We start from the raw sequence: 17,992 nt of genomic DNA, 5'->3' as shown, positions 1-17,992 counted from the left end.
TTTATTTTTAAAATTTAAAACAAATCAGAAATTGACAAGTGGATAATATTTTCAAAAATACCAAAAATAACAAGTGTCAAAACTCATAAGAAATTGACAAGTAGCAAAATTATTTTCATTTATTAGGAAGTATTATAATTATTACTATATTATATTATGTTTTAATAAAGTTGATTACGGACTATTTATTTATTTATTTTTTTTATGGTTAGACATTGTGTTTAAACTTTAAAGCATGAAAATCTATGTTTTAATAAAAATTTGGATTTCATAAATCTGATTATTGTGTTATATGTTTGTGGAGGAATAGAGAAAGATATATGGATCCTATTTGGCAAATGGTATGAACTATGATATTACACGTCACATGATCATACGATAGCCCCATACGGATCCTCGAAAACCCACCATTTGAACCGATAAAAACCCCCAAATCTCAATTCCCCCATTCGTCTAGCCACACACATTCACCCTATCCATCTTCTTCCCCAAATCCTATCTTCTTGCCCTCTGTAAATGGCGTCCATCTCCGCCGCAGCCACCGCTGCAGCTTCATTTACATACGCCACGCCTTCCTCATCTTCTTCTTCTTCGTCCCCTCTTTTTACCCTTCAGAAACCCACCACCAGAATACTGCTTTCTTCTTCGTTTGTCTCTAAATCTTCCACAAACCTTTTCCTCCATAACCCTTCTTCATCCTCCGCCAACGCTTCTCACCGCCGCCGCTCTCTCACCGTACGCGCTGCTCGGGGGAAATTCGAGCGAACTAAACCCCATGTCAACATCGGAACTATCGGCCATGTCGACCATGGCAAGACTACACTCACTGCCGCCCTCACCATGGCCCTAGCCTCTACAGGTGGAGGAATTGGCAAAAAATACGACGAAATTGACGCTGCTCCTGAAGAACGTGCTCGTGGTATCACCATCAATACCGCCACCGTGGAATACGAGACTGAGAATCGCCACTACGCGCACGTCGACTGCCCTGGTCACGCTGATTATGTTAAGAACATGATTACTGGTGCTGCTCAGATGGACGGAGCTATCCTCGTCGTCTCCGGCGCCGACGGCCCCATGCCTCAGACTAAAGAACACGTCTTGTTAGCGAAACAAGTTGGTGTCCCTAACATGGTTGTTTTCTTAAACAAACAAGATCAAGTCGACGATGAGGAATTGCTTGAATTGGTCGAATTGGAGGTAAGAGAACTCTTGTCTTCCTATGAATTCCCTGGTGATGATATCCCAATTATCTCCGGATCTGCTTTGTTAGCTCTAGAAGCTCTAACAGAAAACCCCAAGATTGCAAAAGGCCAAAACAAATGGGTCGATAAAATCTATGAACTAATGGCAGCAGTCGACGATTACATCCCAATCCCACAAAGGCAAACCGACCTCCCATTTCTGTGCGCAATCGAAGATGTGTTTTCAATCACAGGTCGTGGAACAGTGGCCACGGGTCGTGTCGAGAGAGGCACTGTTAGAGTCGGAGAGAGCGTTGAGATTGTGGGGTTGAAAGATACCAGAACCACCATTGTTACAGGAGTCGAAATGTTTCAGAAGATTCTAGACGAAGCTTTAGCAGGTGACAATGTCGGACTTCTGTTGAGAGGTGTTCAAAAGATCGATATCCAAAGAGGGATGGTTTTGGCTAAACCGGGTTCAATCACACCTCACACAAAGTTCGAGGCTTTGGTTTATGTGTTGAAGAAAGAAGAAGGTGGAAGGCATTCACCATTTTTTGCAGGTTACAGGCCTCAATTCTACATGAGGACGACTGATGTTACAGGTAAAGTGACTTCGATTATGAACGATAAAGATGAAGAATCAAAGATGGTTATGCCCGGTGATCGTGTGAAGATGGTGGTGGAGCTTATTATGCCTGTTGCTTGTGAACAAGGAATGCGGTTTGCAATCAGAGAAGGTGGAAAGACTGTTGGAGCTGGTGTTATCGGAAACATTCTTGAGTGATCTTATGTGTTCTTTTCTGGAGATTTTATGCACTTAATTTTGCATTTTCATGATACATCTCTTTTCTTGAATTTATGCTAGCTTCTTAGCTTAATTAATCGCAAATATGATTCGGCTTTCTTGTAATCAATCACTTCATATGTCTTAAGTGTTTTCTTTAGCTATTTTGATCTTTGTTTCAGTCACTTGAAATATAGTCATATGATATTGTTTAAACTTTAATGCATATGTTAGAGACTGATACGAAGATTTTGATTGAATTCACATTGGAAGTTGCATAACTTACAAATACATGATGGGTACACTAATAATTTTAAACCATCAAGGCACAGCTTAAACTGATACAATATTTAACTTCCTCTTGCTAATATCGTTTTGTTTCTTGGGACATTTACTTTAAAAGATGGTGGAAAATATGAGTTGTTGAACGAATGCTGCTCTATGCATCTTCTCTTCATGATCCTTGACTTCTAGCTCTTCGTTTGTGCTGCGTATGAGTAACAAATAGTCAGCCATTGATGTACAACAAACCATTTAACAAAGAGGCTATTAATATGGTGTACGTGCCCTTTGTTTTGTTCCCAACGTATTTTAGCAATTTTGATATTTGAGGTTAGATAACTTTTTTTGTTTTTTTTTTGTTTCAACTAAAAATTACTATTTTTTATCTCTAAATAATGGTTTTTTGTAATATTGGTCTCTAAAATAGTCATTTTTTACTTCGAACAGGACAAAAAAATGTAACAAAAACATCAATTTGGACCAAAATTGCAAACACAGACTTTTTTAGACTAATATCGGAAAAATCAGCTATAGGACCAAAAATGTAATTTCATAAAATAATAGTGTCATGTTGCAGTTTTTACTAGGGCATGGATCGAGTACAAAACCAGCCCCAAGTTAAAGATATCGTACATTTTGAGCCGATTGAAAATTTACTAGGGGTCATCCATCTAGATGCTTCGTGTCTTACTAGGTTTAACCGAATGGAATATCTTATCCTCATGTTTTTTAAAGTATGTTTTGAAAATAAGGCTATTTACATTTCTATAAAAGATTTTCGTACCCCATTTGGTCACCCAAGACTCATTTTAAAAGTCACTAGGGCACCGGACCCCATCAAAAAGCCTATGGTTAAACGTATTAAAATGGATAACCACTTAGAAAGGATATATATATATATATATATATATATATATATATATATATATATATATATATATAACTTAGAAAGGATCATATATATACCTCTTGACATCAAAAGTGGTACTTGGTATTGTTGGTTGATCTTCTTGAATTTCTGAAAATGGAGCACTATATAGAAATGCCGATAGTGGATCGGGTGTAGCTTCATTCATGTTTCCCCTTTCGGTCATTTCTCGTGTGAGGCTCACACCATTACTCCACAACCCTGACTTCCCGGATTTCCTCCTCCTCTACAACCAACCAAACAACCAACACTTTAAGCCTCGTTCCCGAGTTTAACAAAAGAAAAGAAAAGAAAGTTACCAGAGAAAAGAAGAGAAACAAAAGGAAAACAAAATTTTCTTTTGTGTTCCCGGAGAGAAGTGGAAGGAAAAATGAATCATTTTGTTCTATCTTTCCAAGTCCTCCCAAATCGGAAGGAAAGTTAGGAGGGAAAGTGATCCTCCCATTTCCCTCCTTTAATAAAACTCAGCAACACCAATTTCTTTTATTTTCTTCTCATTTTCACCAATTTCCTTTTCTTTCTCTCGTTAAGTTGAACTCGGGAACGGGGTGTAAGAGTAATAACACAAAAGAAAAAAATCATTTCAATGTAAAGAAATGTAGACTACCTTTATCGAATGAACATGTTGGGATGTGAAATGTGCAATTGCATCTTTGCCTAAATTTGCTGCACATATCGGACAAACCTAAACAATAACTTTCGTTTTAGATAAAACATCACAAAGGAATTGATTTTTGTGGGTCTATTGCAGTTCTAAACTTAGAACTGCAGTGGACCCACAAATTGCAAAAACATATAAAGATTGTGGACAAACCTAAACAAATAACTTTCTTTTAGATAAAACTTTACTAAGGGAATTGATGCTTGTGGGTCCATTTCACTACTGAAACGGACCCACACGGACCCAAAGGTGTGAAAAAACATAAAGATTGAGGTTTAGTGGGAATACCGCGTTATTTAGGTCGAAACAATGTTCTTCTTGTAGATGGCAACAAAGGGCAGGGATTTCGATTTCTACATAGCAAAATGGGCAGGGAAACCATGCTCTAACATCATCATCTCCATCTATTGTAAGATGATTATCTGCTTCAAACAAGAAACAATTTTGAATAAAATTAAAATGAACCAATTTTGTTATCTAATCAAGAACCACACATACAGTTTGACTAGGTCAAAATTGAACAAGTTGGGATTTTGGATGGGTTCAATATGTTACATGGACCAATCTCTTTTGTCTATCAAGAACCTGTGAACCACAAATAACCATGGTTTGACTTCAAAAGTCAAACAAGGTGTTTCTTTACCACACAATTGAAGTCGATTTTAGAAGTTCTTCATCCATGACTTTGAAGATCAATTGTGTTTGGAAAGTAACATGAATGATCAGATCTTATTGTACAATATAAAACACACAGTAACATACACACATACACTTATTTTAAGAAAAAATAAATTCCGGAATGTTCTGAGAGGATTGATTGGATTTTTTCCCAGCAAATATCAAATTACAAAAACCCAGTTTTAAATATATATAAATTTCCAATCCATGAAGCAAGATTTATAAATATAAATCTAAAGAAAAGAAAAGGACAAAAATAAGGGTTGAGAGAGAGCTACCGGAGTTGTTGAGGCGTCCAGATTGGAGAGTGTGAAAGTGGTGGTGGTGGTGGTGGTGTTTTACAGACTGAACCCTTGAACCCCATAAATCCATTTCCATGTTTTCCGGTGAAAAAAGCTTCTGTGTCTCGTCGGAAAATCAAGAATCCGGTTAGCCCCGGAAGCAGAGAAAGGGTGAAGCTTGAGATTTATGAAGAAAATTGGATACTTTTTCTTCTGGGTTTTATGAAGATTGATTCTTTAAAGGTGCAGTGTACTTTGATGATGTATTTAGTGTGTGTTGTGTGTGAACTGTGAAGTGAAGCAGAGAGAAGGTATTGTCCAATGGGGGTTTTAATGTTTGTATGTTCTGAATTCTGATTTATGGAATTTGTAAACTTTTCGTAAATTAATTGAATATTCAACAATTAATTAATTAAACACGTGAAATATCTTAAAAAAAATTATAAAGAGAAGAGTTTTAAAGCACAAGTAAGTATGTATACCTAACAATTTAATTGATAACATAAGCTTGAGTCTTGATATTTTTTACTTATTTATTTGTATTAGATACCTAATCATTTAAACAAATCCAGATAAATAAACTGTCTGTTTTGTTTTGGAATTGTTACACAAACATTTATGAAGGGTAAAGATTGAAGAAATCAATTGGGGTCTTTTTTCAGATAAAATATTAAAATATACCATTTTTTTTATCTAAGACATGATTATTCAACAAATATATAAAAAAAAAATAGAATGAAGTAAAAGAAAAAGAGAAACTTTGACGGAAATAAAAGTATACGAGAAAATTGAGTGAAAAAAGGGAAAGTTTTCCTGACAAAGAAAAGGCAAGTTGATAATACGTGCCACGTGGGCGATAATTATAGGGTGAATGCGCTGTCGTTTAGCTTTTTTTGTGTTGCCTTGTCATACTCAAAATTGTACACATCACTGTCGAGTCAGATCCTTACAACCATCCAAAATCCCTCCCAAACTTTTTCCATTTTTCCTTTTTAACCACAAGTTTTATTCAAATTTATAAAACAATAAATAGTTCAATGATTGTTACCAGAAAAAATACGATGTTTACAGCATGTACTTTTAGAAATCGTTACCTATTCTTCAAATAAGTACTTTGTTTTTTTTAACAAAAACAAAATAGATAATTTTTCAGATCACATTAAAATAATAATTAATTGATAAAAAAAACTAATTTAAACATAAAAATAATACTTAAAGCCATCTATGAACTTATACTAGTAAATGAATAGCAAATTGAGCAAGCTTCGTCTTTAAATTCCATAATACAAAGGACTTTTAACATACCCATCTAATGAAGTCAACTAAACACATAAAGCGAACTATTTATTTATCTTTTTCTTGGAGAAAATTTAGGTCAATGACTTGTTCATGTAAACCACTTTATTTAAAAGATTTAAAATGGATAATATATAGCAAATTATTTTATAACAATTTCTCTTTGTGTATTAAAAACTATAAAGTTGTATTAAATCATCCATTATATTTATCACTAACCACTATAACGATGGATGATATCATCACCATATATTTACAGATTTACCACTAAACCATGAGATACCAATCATTATCATATCATTCCATCTTATTTTTTTAATTAAATTTGACTTAAAATACATAAAAATGCAAATCAATAAAAACATTTTTTTTAACTGGTTTTTTATTCGATTAAAAAACATTACATAGTTTCAAAAACAATTAAAATAAAATAAAAATACATAAAAATACAAGCACGAACAACTTAAACTAGTTTTTAAACTTCAATTTTTTAATTATCCCACCATGGGGACTTCTTAAATTTTAGTCAAACTTTTAGGTGTTTAAATAGTATATGATTTATGTCTTTATATTGATACATGACCACACCAACTAGATCATCTTTGTGTGCATTGATTATAACAAAGTTATAAAATCCGTAGAACTCACGACATTTTACCCTCATAAAACGAAACTTAGAACATATTGCGTCAAGACTACAACTACGACAACCCATTAAATTATAGAAAACGTTTCCAACTTTTGCCAAAAAATCCCTAGAAGTTCAACTATTTGGGTCTTCCAAAACCGTCACCCATGTTAATGCTAAATTCTCTTCTTTCTCTTCCTCTTCCGACAAACTCCGCATTTTGGTAGCCATAGTTTTTTAAAGTGAATAAAGTTAAAGAGGAAATGTGTGAAATATAAAAATGTATAGGTAAAAGAGAACGGTTTGATTGTATAGGTTGTTAAATTCTTGTATTAATATATAGGTAATATTTTTAGATTAAAAAATATATATATTCAAAATTTTAACCGTTGAACGATCAAAAAAAAACAAATGCAAGCCAACTGGTCGTTTATGTTCGTTGTCGGCAACACGAAAGAGCACGACCACAAATGGCCGAGATAATGTGCACACAAAATTTTCATGGCCACGTAAAGCACGATAGGCTGCGTGGAAGGTACACACGATGGCCTTGTATGTAATGGATCGTTATAAAACCAAATCTATTTTAATAAACATAAATAAATTACGGTGGATTGTATTTTTGCTCATATACATATCTAAAATATCAAGTACAACTATACAAACAATAATTTAAAGTTGGAGTCAAGTTGTCAGTTGTGTGATAAAAACAAAATAGTATGCAAAAAGCCAAAAAAGAAAAATAATCTGACGAAAAAGACAAAATTGCAAAAATGATTCCTATGGTTGACAAAATTTTGCGGTTTTGGTCTAAAAAAGTTTGGTGGTGCATCAATGGTCCAATTTTGGATCTTTTTAGTGTTTTTGGTCCCTATACACTTAAAATGACTATTATACCCTTTAGATTTGTATTTTCTATTTTTTAAATGTTTTTAAATAATTAAAGATACAAAAAGTCTCTCTCTGTCTCTCTCTCTCTCTCAAGTATACCCACCAGATGCCACCCTCTCAAGAACTCCCAACATATCCCACCATCGTTCACCACCAAGATCCATCTGCTACCAACGACGTTCATCACCACCATCTGTCTGCCATCATCGCCATTTACCACCACCATCCGCTTAAGAACACACCCAAAATCTTTCTTTATCACTCCTCACGCCACTATCTCCATTCCCTAACACCATTCGCCGCCAACCACCACCCCACCGGTCATCAGATTTTTTTCTAGAAAACCCTACTATATGCCTTTCCCTCCCAGATCTTGCCGGAAAAATCAAACCAAAAGCTTGGTCGAGCTCTGCTAACTTCTCACTATCCACAAAGACCCACAAAATCAGAAAATCGATGGATTTAAAGAAGAAGGTGAGTGTTGAATGTGGCTTGATGTTGATTGTCGAATAGTCAATGTGGCAGAAGGTGGATTGAAGGGAACATATGAGGTCGAGAGTGGCGGCGCATCCATCGGCCTCCCAAATTAGCCACCAATCACCACCATAAACACTCCTCCACCCCTTTCTTGATCACACGACAATAACCACCAATCACCTCCCAAATTAGCCACCAATCACCACCATAAATGGATCTGGCGTCTCTATTTAGAACAAAGAAAAAGAAATGGGAGGTAGGTGTCGATCAATTGTGAAAAACTGGAGACGTGGGGTGAACCAAGGTGATATAGGGCAAGAAAAAACCCAACCTCTCTGATCGCCTTCTTCGCCTTCAGATTCTGAGATAATTTCCAAACCCCGACCCTTCATGTTCGTCTCTTTCTTCTTTAGAATAAAAAACTGTGGAGATTTGGGGTTTTTGTTACAGGTGTTCAGATGTAACGGTGGCACGATGGTCGTCGAAGAAACAAATGTGAAGGGTGGTTATTGGAGGTGCGAAGGAGAAGCATGGGACGATGAAGCCTGCAATATTGATCCGGTAGAGAACACCTTCAAGAACGAGTTGGGTTTCTTTTTGATCTGGAGGATCATAGAGAGAGAGAGAGTGGTGGGTTTATTTTATTTTTGTTTTTTATTTTATTATAAGAATAAGAAAATAAATAAAAGAAATTAAAATATAATTATTTAAGGGGCATATTAGTCATTTTAGGTGGGATGTGGACCAAAAACACAAGAAAATACAACCATAGGGACCAAAACCACACAATATATCTAAAATTGGACCAGTGGTGCACCAACATTTCGTTTTGGACCAAAAGTACATAAATTTGCCAACCACAGGGACCATTTTTGCAATTTTGTCGACGAAAAAAAAAACTAATGAGAAAAAAAGCCAAAAGGAAAAATAATCCGACCAAAAAAAAACTAATGAGAAAAATAAAGACCGTAAAGTTATAATTATTAACAACGTATTCTAATTTTAAAGTATGCTATAGGTATTTTTTTTATTAAAATTTTATTATTTTATTTTAATTTATAAATAAGTTTCAAATTAAAATTTGTTTATGAAAAAATATGAATTATCGGTAAAACTGACGATTTGATCTGTTTTTTCTGATTTCATTATTGATTTAGACGATTAATCATTAAACGAGCCGAAAAAATATTCATTATTTTACATTAATTTACAAATAGGTCTCAAACTAAAGTATATTTACAAAAAACATTAATTACCCGATAAAAGTAATGATTTATCTATTTTTTATTACAAATAGGTCTCCAATATTTTCCGCATCCATTGATATTGATACTATGATATTTTGACATGATATGATGTAATGGATTTTTGAGAACAAATTATGATTGTAATTCCTATTTTTAAAATGAAAAATTTTATCTGGTTTTTGAGTTGTTACATCTGGTTTGAAAGGGAAGAATTCGAGGTGACTGCATTGCACACACCACATTCATCCGCATATTAAATGACTCTAATGTACTTCGATATTTATTGATACAATCTGATTCACTATGATTTTTATGATAATGTTTTGGATAATGGTTTTATTAATCTAAAAATCGCAATTTTTTAGTCCTAATTTTGATTGGGACGTTACAAATATCTTCAATACCAATGATTTAGGCAAAAATCAGTAGATGTTATACATTCTTAGACAAGTAAATGAGATTAATAATGGAGTAATATATGGGAAATTCGAGTGTATAAAAGAAATACAAGGAGATTCATTTCGAATTTTGAATTCCATAAAAACTCCTAAATAATGGCATGTGGTTATTTTTCCCGATTAAATTCCATGATAACTTTACTTAACACACTTCATTTACTTTTGGTAAAGATTGATGGTTTATATAAACATTGTTAATTTGTACACAAAGATTTAAAACTTATACCTTTTAAAATTCAAGAATTGCCTAATATATATATATATATATATATATATATATATATATATATATATATATATATATATATAGGGGGCTAGGTTAAGTGTTTTTTATATTTATTGTGTGTTACAATGCACCAATAGGAATTTAGTAAAATTATATTATTATTTAATTAAATAATGATAGATATTAAATGGTTTCCATAATTGTATGTATATTAAATGATATCCATAATTATAATTTTCTCTTTATAGAAATTAATTAAATTTTTCATTAATGTCAGCAATAACATTCTTTCAGAATGAATTCGTATCTAGGTTTTTATGTTAGTAGTAACATTATTTCAGGACTCACTCACTAAAAATACAATAAAGTTGTATGGAATATGAAGAATGAGGGTTTATTCTAATAAAATATACTCCCGTTCTCCTAGAATACACTCTTATAATTTCATATATAAATTCATTCTGAAAAAATATTATTATTGACATTAATTACGAATTAAATTAGTTTCCATAAAAAAGAATTATAAATATGGATATCATTTAATATACATTTAATGTTTACTCAATTCTTATTGGTGCATTGTAGCACACAATAGATGTGAGAAATATTTGAACCTACCTATATATATATATATATATATATATATATATATATATATATATATATATATATATATATATATATATATATATATATATATATATATATATATAGGCTTAGGTTATTGTATTCTAATTAATTATTGTATAGATGTAGAGATGAATGTAGACCAATGGTTTTACTTATTTTAAGTAATGATTTACCCATCTTTAAATTAGGAGACACATGTTTAAATTAGAAAACACAATTTAATTAATGAAAAATTCGGATTTTAAGGGATATTGATTCTTTTAATTTTGAATTCTGATTTTTTTTAATTAATTCATTTTTAATTCTAACATAATTTTTAATTTTTACTCGATTTTATTCTTTTAGAATGCAATTTTGTTAAAACGATATTTTATGAAAATGCCAAAATATATTCTGATAGAGTACATATTTTGATTGAAATAACTTTTTGTAGAAAAACAACATTCTTGAACTTTCAGTTGAAATATAACATGATCTTTATATATTTAAACATTGTAATGCAAATAAAGATTCATACATATTCTTACAGAATAATAGTCTAAATAACATCCTTAAATATACAATTATGAACAAATAGATTTGATTACTAAAATTAATTAATAGATCAAATTAAAAATTTACCTTATTTAATTAATTCATAAACTATTTTGCCTAAATTAAAGAGATTAATTAAATATTTATTTAAATACTACAATTAATTAATAGACAACATTAAAAATTTACCTTATTTAGGTTTTGAAATTATTAGCTCATATTGATTCTTATATTCACATAATAATTACTTAGAATACTTGAACCTAGCGCTCTCTCTCTCTCTCTCTCTCTATATATATATATATATATATATATATATATATATATATATATATCCAAATGTCTAGCAACTATTGTGTTCCTAAATGCACCAATCACAAATTAACAAATAATTAAATTAAGAAGGGTATTTCTGGTTTTTTGCACTTGCAATTAAGGAAACAAAATAAATATATGTTGACCTAATATCTCTTCTTTATAACCATCGACATACCTTCGTATCCCTCATCTTGTCATTGTCGTATCTTCTTCTTCCTCCCTCTCCTTCGTCGGCTTCGTATTCCATCACTGAAATCGGTATATAGATGTCGTCGTACACCAACATCCTAGCCCTGGTATGTTCTTGAACTCCATTTCTAATTTTTATGTAATGCCCCGTTCCTGGTGCGTATTTAAAGTATTATTTTTCCTTCTTATTTCAGAAGCTACTCGACGAGTCAGCGGCCCTAACTCGTCGAGTAGCAGCGGGTCAGCACGTGAAGTTGGCGTGGCGACCCGACGAGTCCATATTCCGGACTCGGCGAGTCCGTCAGTCTGGATGAAGCCCTAATTCTCAAGGTGTGTACCCTATTTAAACACCATTATGGCCCCAAACCAGCCTCCTTCACCTCTCAGAGACTTATTCCCGAAACCCTAGCCTCCTTGAAGTGTGTGTGAGTGATCTTTGCCCTTGTGAAGGAATCTTGGTGCATTGTTGAGCAAGAAGAAGTAGGATAAGGTAAAAGAACTCAAGGAAGAAGAAGTGGATCCAGATTATACTCCTCTTTGGCCATCCTTTCTGGTAATAAAGCTTTCATCTTGGTTATTGTATTGCTAGATCTAGTTTGTCCCCAAATTGATGATTTTGAGCTCAAAAACCCCAAATCCCTAGTAATGAAGTTTTGTAATCAATCCATATCTCGGATCTAGCCTCTCTTGAGTTCCAGGAGCTCAAGAAGGCCACCTTTTGGCAGCCATGGATTTGTTCTAGTCAAGTAACCCCCATAATATCCAAGTTTGAGTGTTATTGCTTCATTACATCATAGATACATGTAAGGTTAGCAACTTTACGTGTTCAGATAGTCCCAGAAACCCAGATCTATGAATCGGATACACTAAAAATGATTAGAATCGACTGAATAGAAACTGCATGCAAAGGACTCGGCGATTCGTTCTTCTGACTCGGCGAGTCAGGTCACGAGTCTTAGATTTCCTATTTAGTAGTAGAAAGTCTATTTTGTGAGTGGAGTAAAGACTCAGTGATTTAAGACATGGATCTTAGTGTAAAGGGACTCGGCGAGTCTATGCCCTGACTCGGCGAGTCCATGGCAATCTCCTTGCCCGTAAGAACAGACTCGAGGAGTTGTTCATATAAATCGGCGAGTCACAGACTGGACGTGTTCTACGTTGAAGGTGAACTCGACGAGTTGATCATACAACTCGGCGAGTCGGATGAAGGTTGGCAGGATATCAGTAAAGAAGGAGAACTCGTCGAGTTTTGGTTAAACTCGACGAGTAGAGTCGGGATGGGGAGTAGAAGGAAAGATAGGGACTCGACGAGTTGGCAGCCCAACTCGGTGAGTCAGGTCAACGGATTGTTGACTTTGACCAGTGGGTAAAATAGTTATTTTACCTTAAGATTAGTTATCAGTGTTTAATTAAGTGTCTTTTGGGAATTGTAGCCGGGGAGTTACCGGAGCAGCAGTCAGACAGTTCCCGAGCAGCATTTCAGCAGCCAGCCTTACGAGGTGAGTTTCCTTCCAGTAGGAACGGGTCTACGGCCACAATGTCGGCCCGTTTAGTTAGCAGTAGTTCCGAACTACAGTCCGATGCAGTAGTTCAGTATGCTTGGTGTCTTTGTGATACAGGCATGGTATGTGTTATGTGTTCCGAACTATGGTCCGATGCAGTATGCAGTATATGTGTTCATATTATATGTTATGATTATGTTATGCTATGTTCAGTCAGTTTCGGACTTTGGTCTGATGCAGTTCCGGACTTCGGTCTGATGCAATGGGCAAGGTGTCACACCCCAAAACCAAGAACGGCGGAAACGTTCTGGGGCGGAGGACGTCATGTACAGTATCACAACAATGAAAAGTAGTAAACAAGCAACAACATCATCCATTGCATTAATAATATAATTTTAATACAAGTGTTCTGACAAATTATGATAAACACTAAAGTATAATCAAAATGAAAGATGAGTCTTGAACGAGCTCCATCTTCTCTAAACCTTGCATCGGTACCTGTCTATTGATGACCTGAGGATACAAGTATTTTGAAAGCGAGTATCAGCTTTAAAGCTGGTGAGATCATAAGTATTTTAGTGTCTTAATTTATATGTAAGAAATTGTTTGTATATGAACTCTAAGTATTGAAAATGTATATGAATTGTAAGTACGAAAATGTTTGTAAAACAACTGTAAACGTTTGAAAAACCCTAGAAATCCCTATGATCCCTACTATTATATAAGGGTGTCTTCTACCAAGACCTAACTGTTCTAAATGTAGTCTTCTACCAAGACTTAACTGTTCTAAATGTTTGTTTCTTGTAAAAGTGTGTAATTTTCCCAAGTGTAACTGTCATTAACAAAATATAGTTTGTACATTTAATGTTTAAGTGAAATGATCACTAAATATATGTAAAGGGTAAATTAACGTAGTACTTTAGTGTTGTATTATAGGAACTACTATTGTACTAACTACCTTAAACCGGATTTATATTAAGGTATTATGTGATAAATCGTACCATACTATCGACTAGGTAACACGACAATGTAGGTCGTAAAAAGGTATGACGTTTGGCACCCGCAGACCTGTAGGTCCGGCTGTAGCTAGCAACAAGGTGTAGGATAGTCAATCTAGTATAGATCTATACGCAAACTCACGCTCTCCCTCCAAGAGACTCTGGCTACAACTCGGGCCATGACATTGAAGGCATGCTCCGATACAGTGGATCATAATTATGTTAACGTATTCATGTATATGTAATGTATTGTTAATCATTCTAGTATCGTTGTATATGTTCTGTAATATCCGGAGTTTCAGGTATTATATTATTCATTGTATTTCAAATTTTATGGAAGAACTCGGCGAGTTGGCGCGTAGACTCGCCGAGTAGAGACGCGAATCATTATCTGGATGGATGTCTGGACTCGACGAGTTGCCCCGAGGACTCGTCGAGTCCACGCTGTTTAATGAAACCCTAATTCCTCGGGCTTGGGGCCTATTTAAGGGGCCTTATGGCCGTCATTTGCGGCTACCAGACCCCAGAGAGAAACCCTAAGTGAGCTAGAGCGATTGTGAGAGGAAAAGAGCCATTTTTGATTACTTGTTGGTGTTTTTGCAAATAGAAGAGAACCAAGGCAAGAGAAGGCTGAAGAGGGTGCTAATCCAGTGATTCCAGGGCTCAGAGACTTCATTTTGAGGTATTCATTCGACCCTTCTTCAGTTTATGGTGTACTTCCTAGAGTTAGGGCTTTTTAGCCCCTTTTAGGGGAAGGTTATTGAGTAATTGGTCCCTTCTCGTGTTGGTGTTGTAGATCTGGACCCAAAGAGGTCTAGAGACCCTTTTCCCTTGAGCTTTATGAGTGCTAATGGGGGTTATGAGCTTTGGATGTCATTTTAGTGGTCATATCTTCAAATAAGGCCTTTGAGCCTTTGCATGAGCACCAAGATGTTAGCTTTACGTGATTATCATGCTTGGGGAGGCCAGATCAATGATTGTATGGGACGGATCTGACCTCGGAAGTTGTTTTGAGAGTGTGCATGGCATGAACTCGCCGAGTCCCAAGAATAGACTCGGCGAGTAGTATGAAGGTTGCTCATTAATCATTCAGTGAGTGGACTGCCAAGTTGGGGGATGACTCAGTGAGTCAAAAGGGGATTAGAGGACTGAAGTTCAAGGTTGTACTCGCCGAGTTGTTCTTAAAAATCGGCGAGTTGAGTCGGGGTGGCCCCGCGATTCATGCCTGAAGTGACTCGTCGAGTTTAGGGAGGGACTCGACGTGCCAAGCGTGACAAAGAGTTAAGAGTCATGTGTGTACTCGCCGAGTCACCGGAGTGCACTCGACGAGTTGGGTCAAAGTTTGACCGTTGACTTTTGTTGACTTTTAGGGTTTGGTCAACAATGGAGTCCTTGAGTCGAGAGGGGGGTAAAATAGTCTTTTACCCTTCTGAGGGTGACAATAAAGGGCCGAGTCTAGCCTCGAGTGTTATATTTATGAGGATATTTACTTTGTGTGAATAGGCGGAGGCTAGGCAATACTTCTACCGAGTCAGGGATTTACGAGAGTCTGAGGTGAGTCTTCTCACTATACTTTACCTTGAGTAGGTAATCAGAGTTATGTGATACAGTGTTGTATGCTATATATGTGTTATGTGTTGCACTGCATTATTCTATGTGATCTATGTTGTGCATGTTTACAGAGTTAGAACCTGAGGGTTCACAGAGATAGAACCTAAGGATTCACAGAGTTTGGGTGCACGGACCCACATAGTTATAGCCTCGAGTGGCTAATACGTGTTATATATGGTATTTTGGGGAACTCACTAAGCTTCGTGCTTACAGTGTTATGTGTTATGTGTTTCAGGTACTAGTGAGGATCGCGGGAAGGCGCCGACCTGATCAGTACACACACGGGATTTTTATGTTATGAGATCTTGGGATTGATATATGTTATGAATTGATTTTTAAACAATGATGTTTTTATGAGTAATGAATGAATTATGTTTTTATAAAATGCGAAAATTTGTTTTGAAATTTACGGTGTTACATGTTCTCTTTCTAGTATAGTTGTAAATGTTATCTTTCTAGTATAGTTGTATATGTTATCTTCCTAGTATAGTTGTATATGTTCTTCTTCTAGTATAGTTGTATATGTTCTCTTTCTAGATGTATCTATGTAAATGTAATCATGTAAACATATCTATGTAATAATATAGTAATGTACTGTAATGTTCTACGTGTGCTAGCTGTAATGTGTGTTCTCTCTCTATCTAGCATGTATAGGCTCATGAATGAACTGACTCATTGTATGATATTGCGTTCTAGTAATAGTTATAGTATCTTCCTAAACTACCCATATGGTAGCTTACTAGTAATTTAACTGGTACGTATGAACATGGATGTATACCCTTGCTACCCAAGGGCATTGGATGAATTTGAAGGACCTTTATGACTATATATGTACATATGATATATATAACTAATATTTAAACAACCTTCGGACGGATACCCGATGTCCCACCAGACCACATCTCAAGCGCGAAAAGGAAATAGGGTGGATAGCCTTCCTAAGTCTTTTAAATATTTCTTATATAACTATACATATATAGGCATGCAATTGATAATATAAAAGCATAAAATAAGTTTTGTAAAACCTTTGAACATAATTATTATCTAAGAAAAGATCGACTTGATGTCAATCTATAAAACGGGTTGGAAGCATGGGTTTGATAAAACAGATTAAGTATAAAGAAACATTTGTTTGAAACACAATTGTAAATGAGTTTGAAATGAAACATACAGAGTAAAATTTACAGTTTAATAAGGAGTTTTAAACATATAAAATATTTATGAATATCATTTGAAGGAAACTGTTTGGTAAAACGGCTAATGAATAGCCAATCATTTGAATGCTGCTTATTAATCACATGTGATTGATATAATAACTAGCATGATTCTACTTGTATCCCCCTCCCCCCATAAAACATTTAAAAATAGTTAAAACATTGATTAAAGGGTATGAACTCACCTGTTGTGGGTGATACGGATGAACTGAAGAGGTAGGACTGCTAGGTGTCAAGTGAAATCTTGAACACACTCTATGATCCTAGTTAACATATAATATCACATATATGTAACAAATTAGTCTATAAACAACTAATAAACAAGTCAAGACACCCCTAGGACATGCTAAACACCTTTATCAAGTGTTATTAGCCTCTAGGATTGCATCTAAGTGTTTGTAGGGGAAGCTATTGTGTGTAGGGCTCAATGAAAACTCCACCATGAGGTTCACGACCCTAATGATTCTACTAAATGAGTTTACGGTCGTAAACTCATGAGTTTACGGCCGTAAGCTCATACTTATGTGACCATTTTGTGTTTGATGCTCTACAAGACCCTAAGAAGCATTTCTACTTAATGGCTTGGTCTATGGAAGAGTTTAGGGCATCATATAACTCCTTTTAGGAGTTTACGGCCCTGGGACCAATTACGACCGTAATCTCCCTTGGATGGGTGTTTGTGGTGTTTTCAAGTCCCTAATTTAACTAGGAACTAAACTAGGCTATTGTACAAGGCTTTAGAAGAGGTTATAGCATCAATTGGCCCTATTGTTTGGAGTTCACGGCCCTGGAACTTCTTGGGCCGTGAACACCTTACTCTTAGTGTTCTAATGGTGTTTGCTAGTCCTAAACTCATCCAACTATTAATATGTTATGCAACTATTATCAAATTATAATTTAATTATCATCCAACTAGATATCAAAGTGGATTCATTTTATTTTGGTTGAAACATTCTGTTTTTTTAACTTTCA

At 34.8% G+C, this 17,992-nt stretch overlaps 2 protein-coding genes across 3 annotated transcripts; one reads left to right on the top strand and one right to left on the bottom strand.

Moving 5' to 3' along the window:
• Positions 1-428: 428 nt before the first annotated feature.
• On the top strand, positions 429-2,135 carry RABE1B (RAB GTPase homolog E1B). Its single transcript, XM_079039966.1, has one exon. It carries the CDS (start codon positions 517-519, stop codon positions 1,969-1,971), a length of 1,455 nt encoding a protein of 484 aa, XP_078896092.1. The 5' UTR covers positions 429-516; the 3' UTR covers positions 1,972-2,135.
• A 74-nt stretch (positions 2,136-2,209) lies between these two features.
• Positions 2,210-5,049, bottom strand: LOC145102549 (protein DEHYDRATION-INDUCED 19 homolog 5-like). Of its 2 annotated transcripts, none has more exons than XM_079039967.1 (5): positions 4,799-5,049; positions 4,131-4,267; positions 3,789-3,866; positions 3,220-3,407; positions 2,210-2,458 (listed from the first exon to the last, which is right to left on the bottom strand). In XM_079039967.1, the coding sequence occupies exons 1-5, from the start codon at positions 4,896-4,898 to the stop codon at positions 2,368-2,370; spliced, it is 594 nt and encodes a 197-aa protein (XP_078896093.1). In that variant the 5' UTR covers positions 4,899-5,049; the 3' UTR covers positions 2,210-2,367. The 2 variants fall into 2 exon arrangements, with proteins under 2 accessions (XP_078896093.1, XP_078896094.1); XM_079039968.1 differs by having other exon boundaries at positions 4,131-4,264.
• Positions 5,050-17,992: the final 12,943 nt, after the last annotated feature.

Source organism: Lactuca serriola, chromosome 4 (genome assembly GCF_051521515.1).
Source record: "Lactuca serriola cultivar US96UC23 chromosome 4, Lser_US96UC23_V15, whole genome shotgun sequence".
NCBI classification, from domain to species: domain Eukaryota; kingdom Viridiplantae; phylum Streptophyta; class Magnoliopsida; order Asterales; family Asteraceae; genus Lactuca; species Lactuca serriola.
Note: the sequence above shows the minus strand (reverse complement) of the source record. Positions and strands in the feature narration are given on the sequence as shown.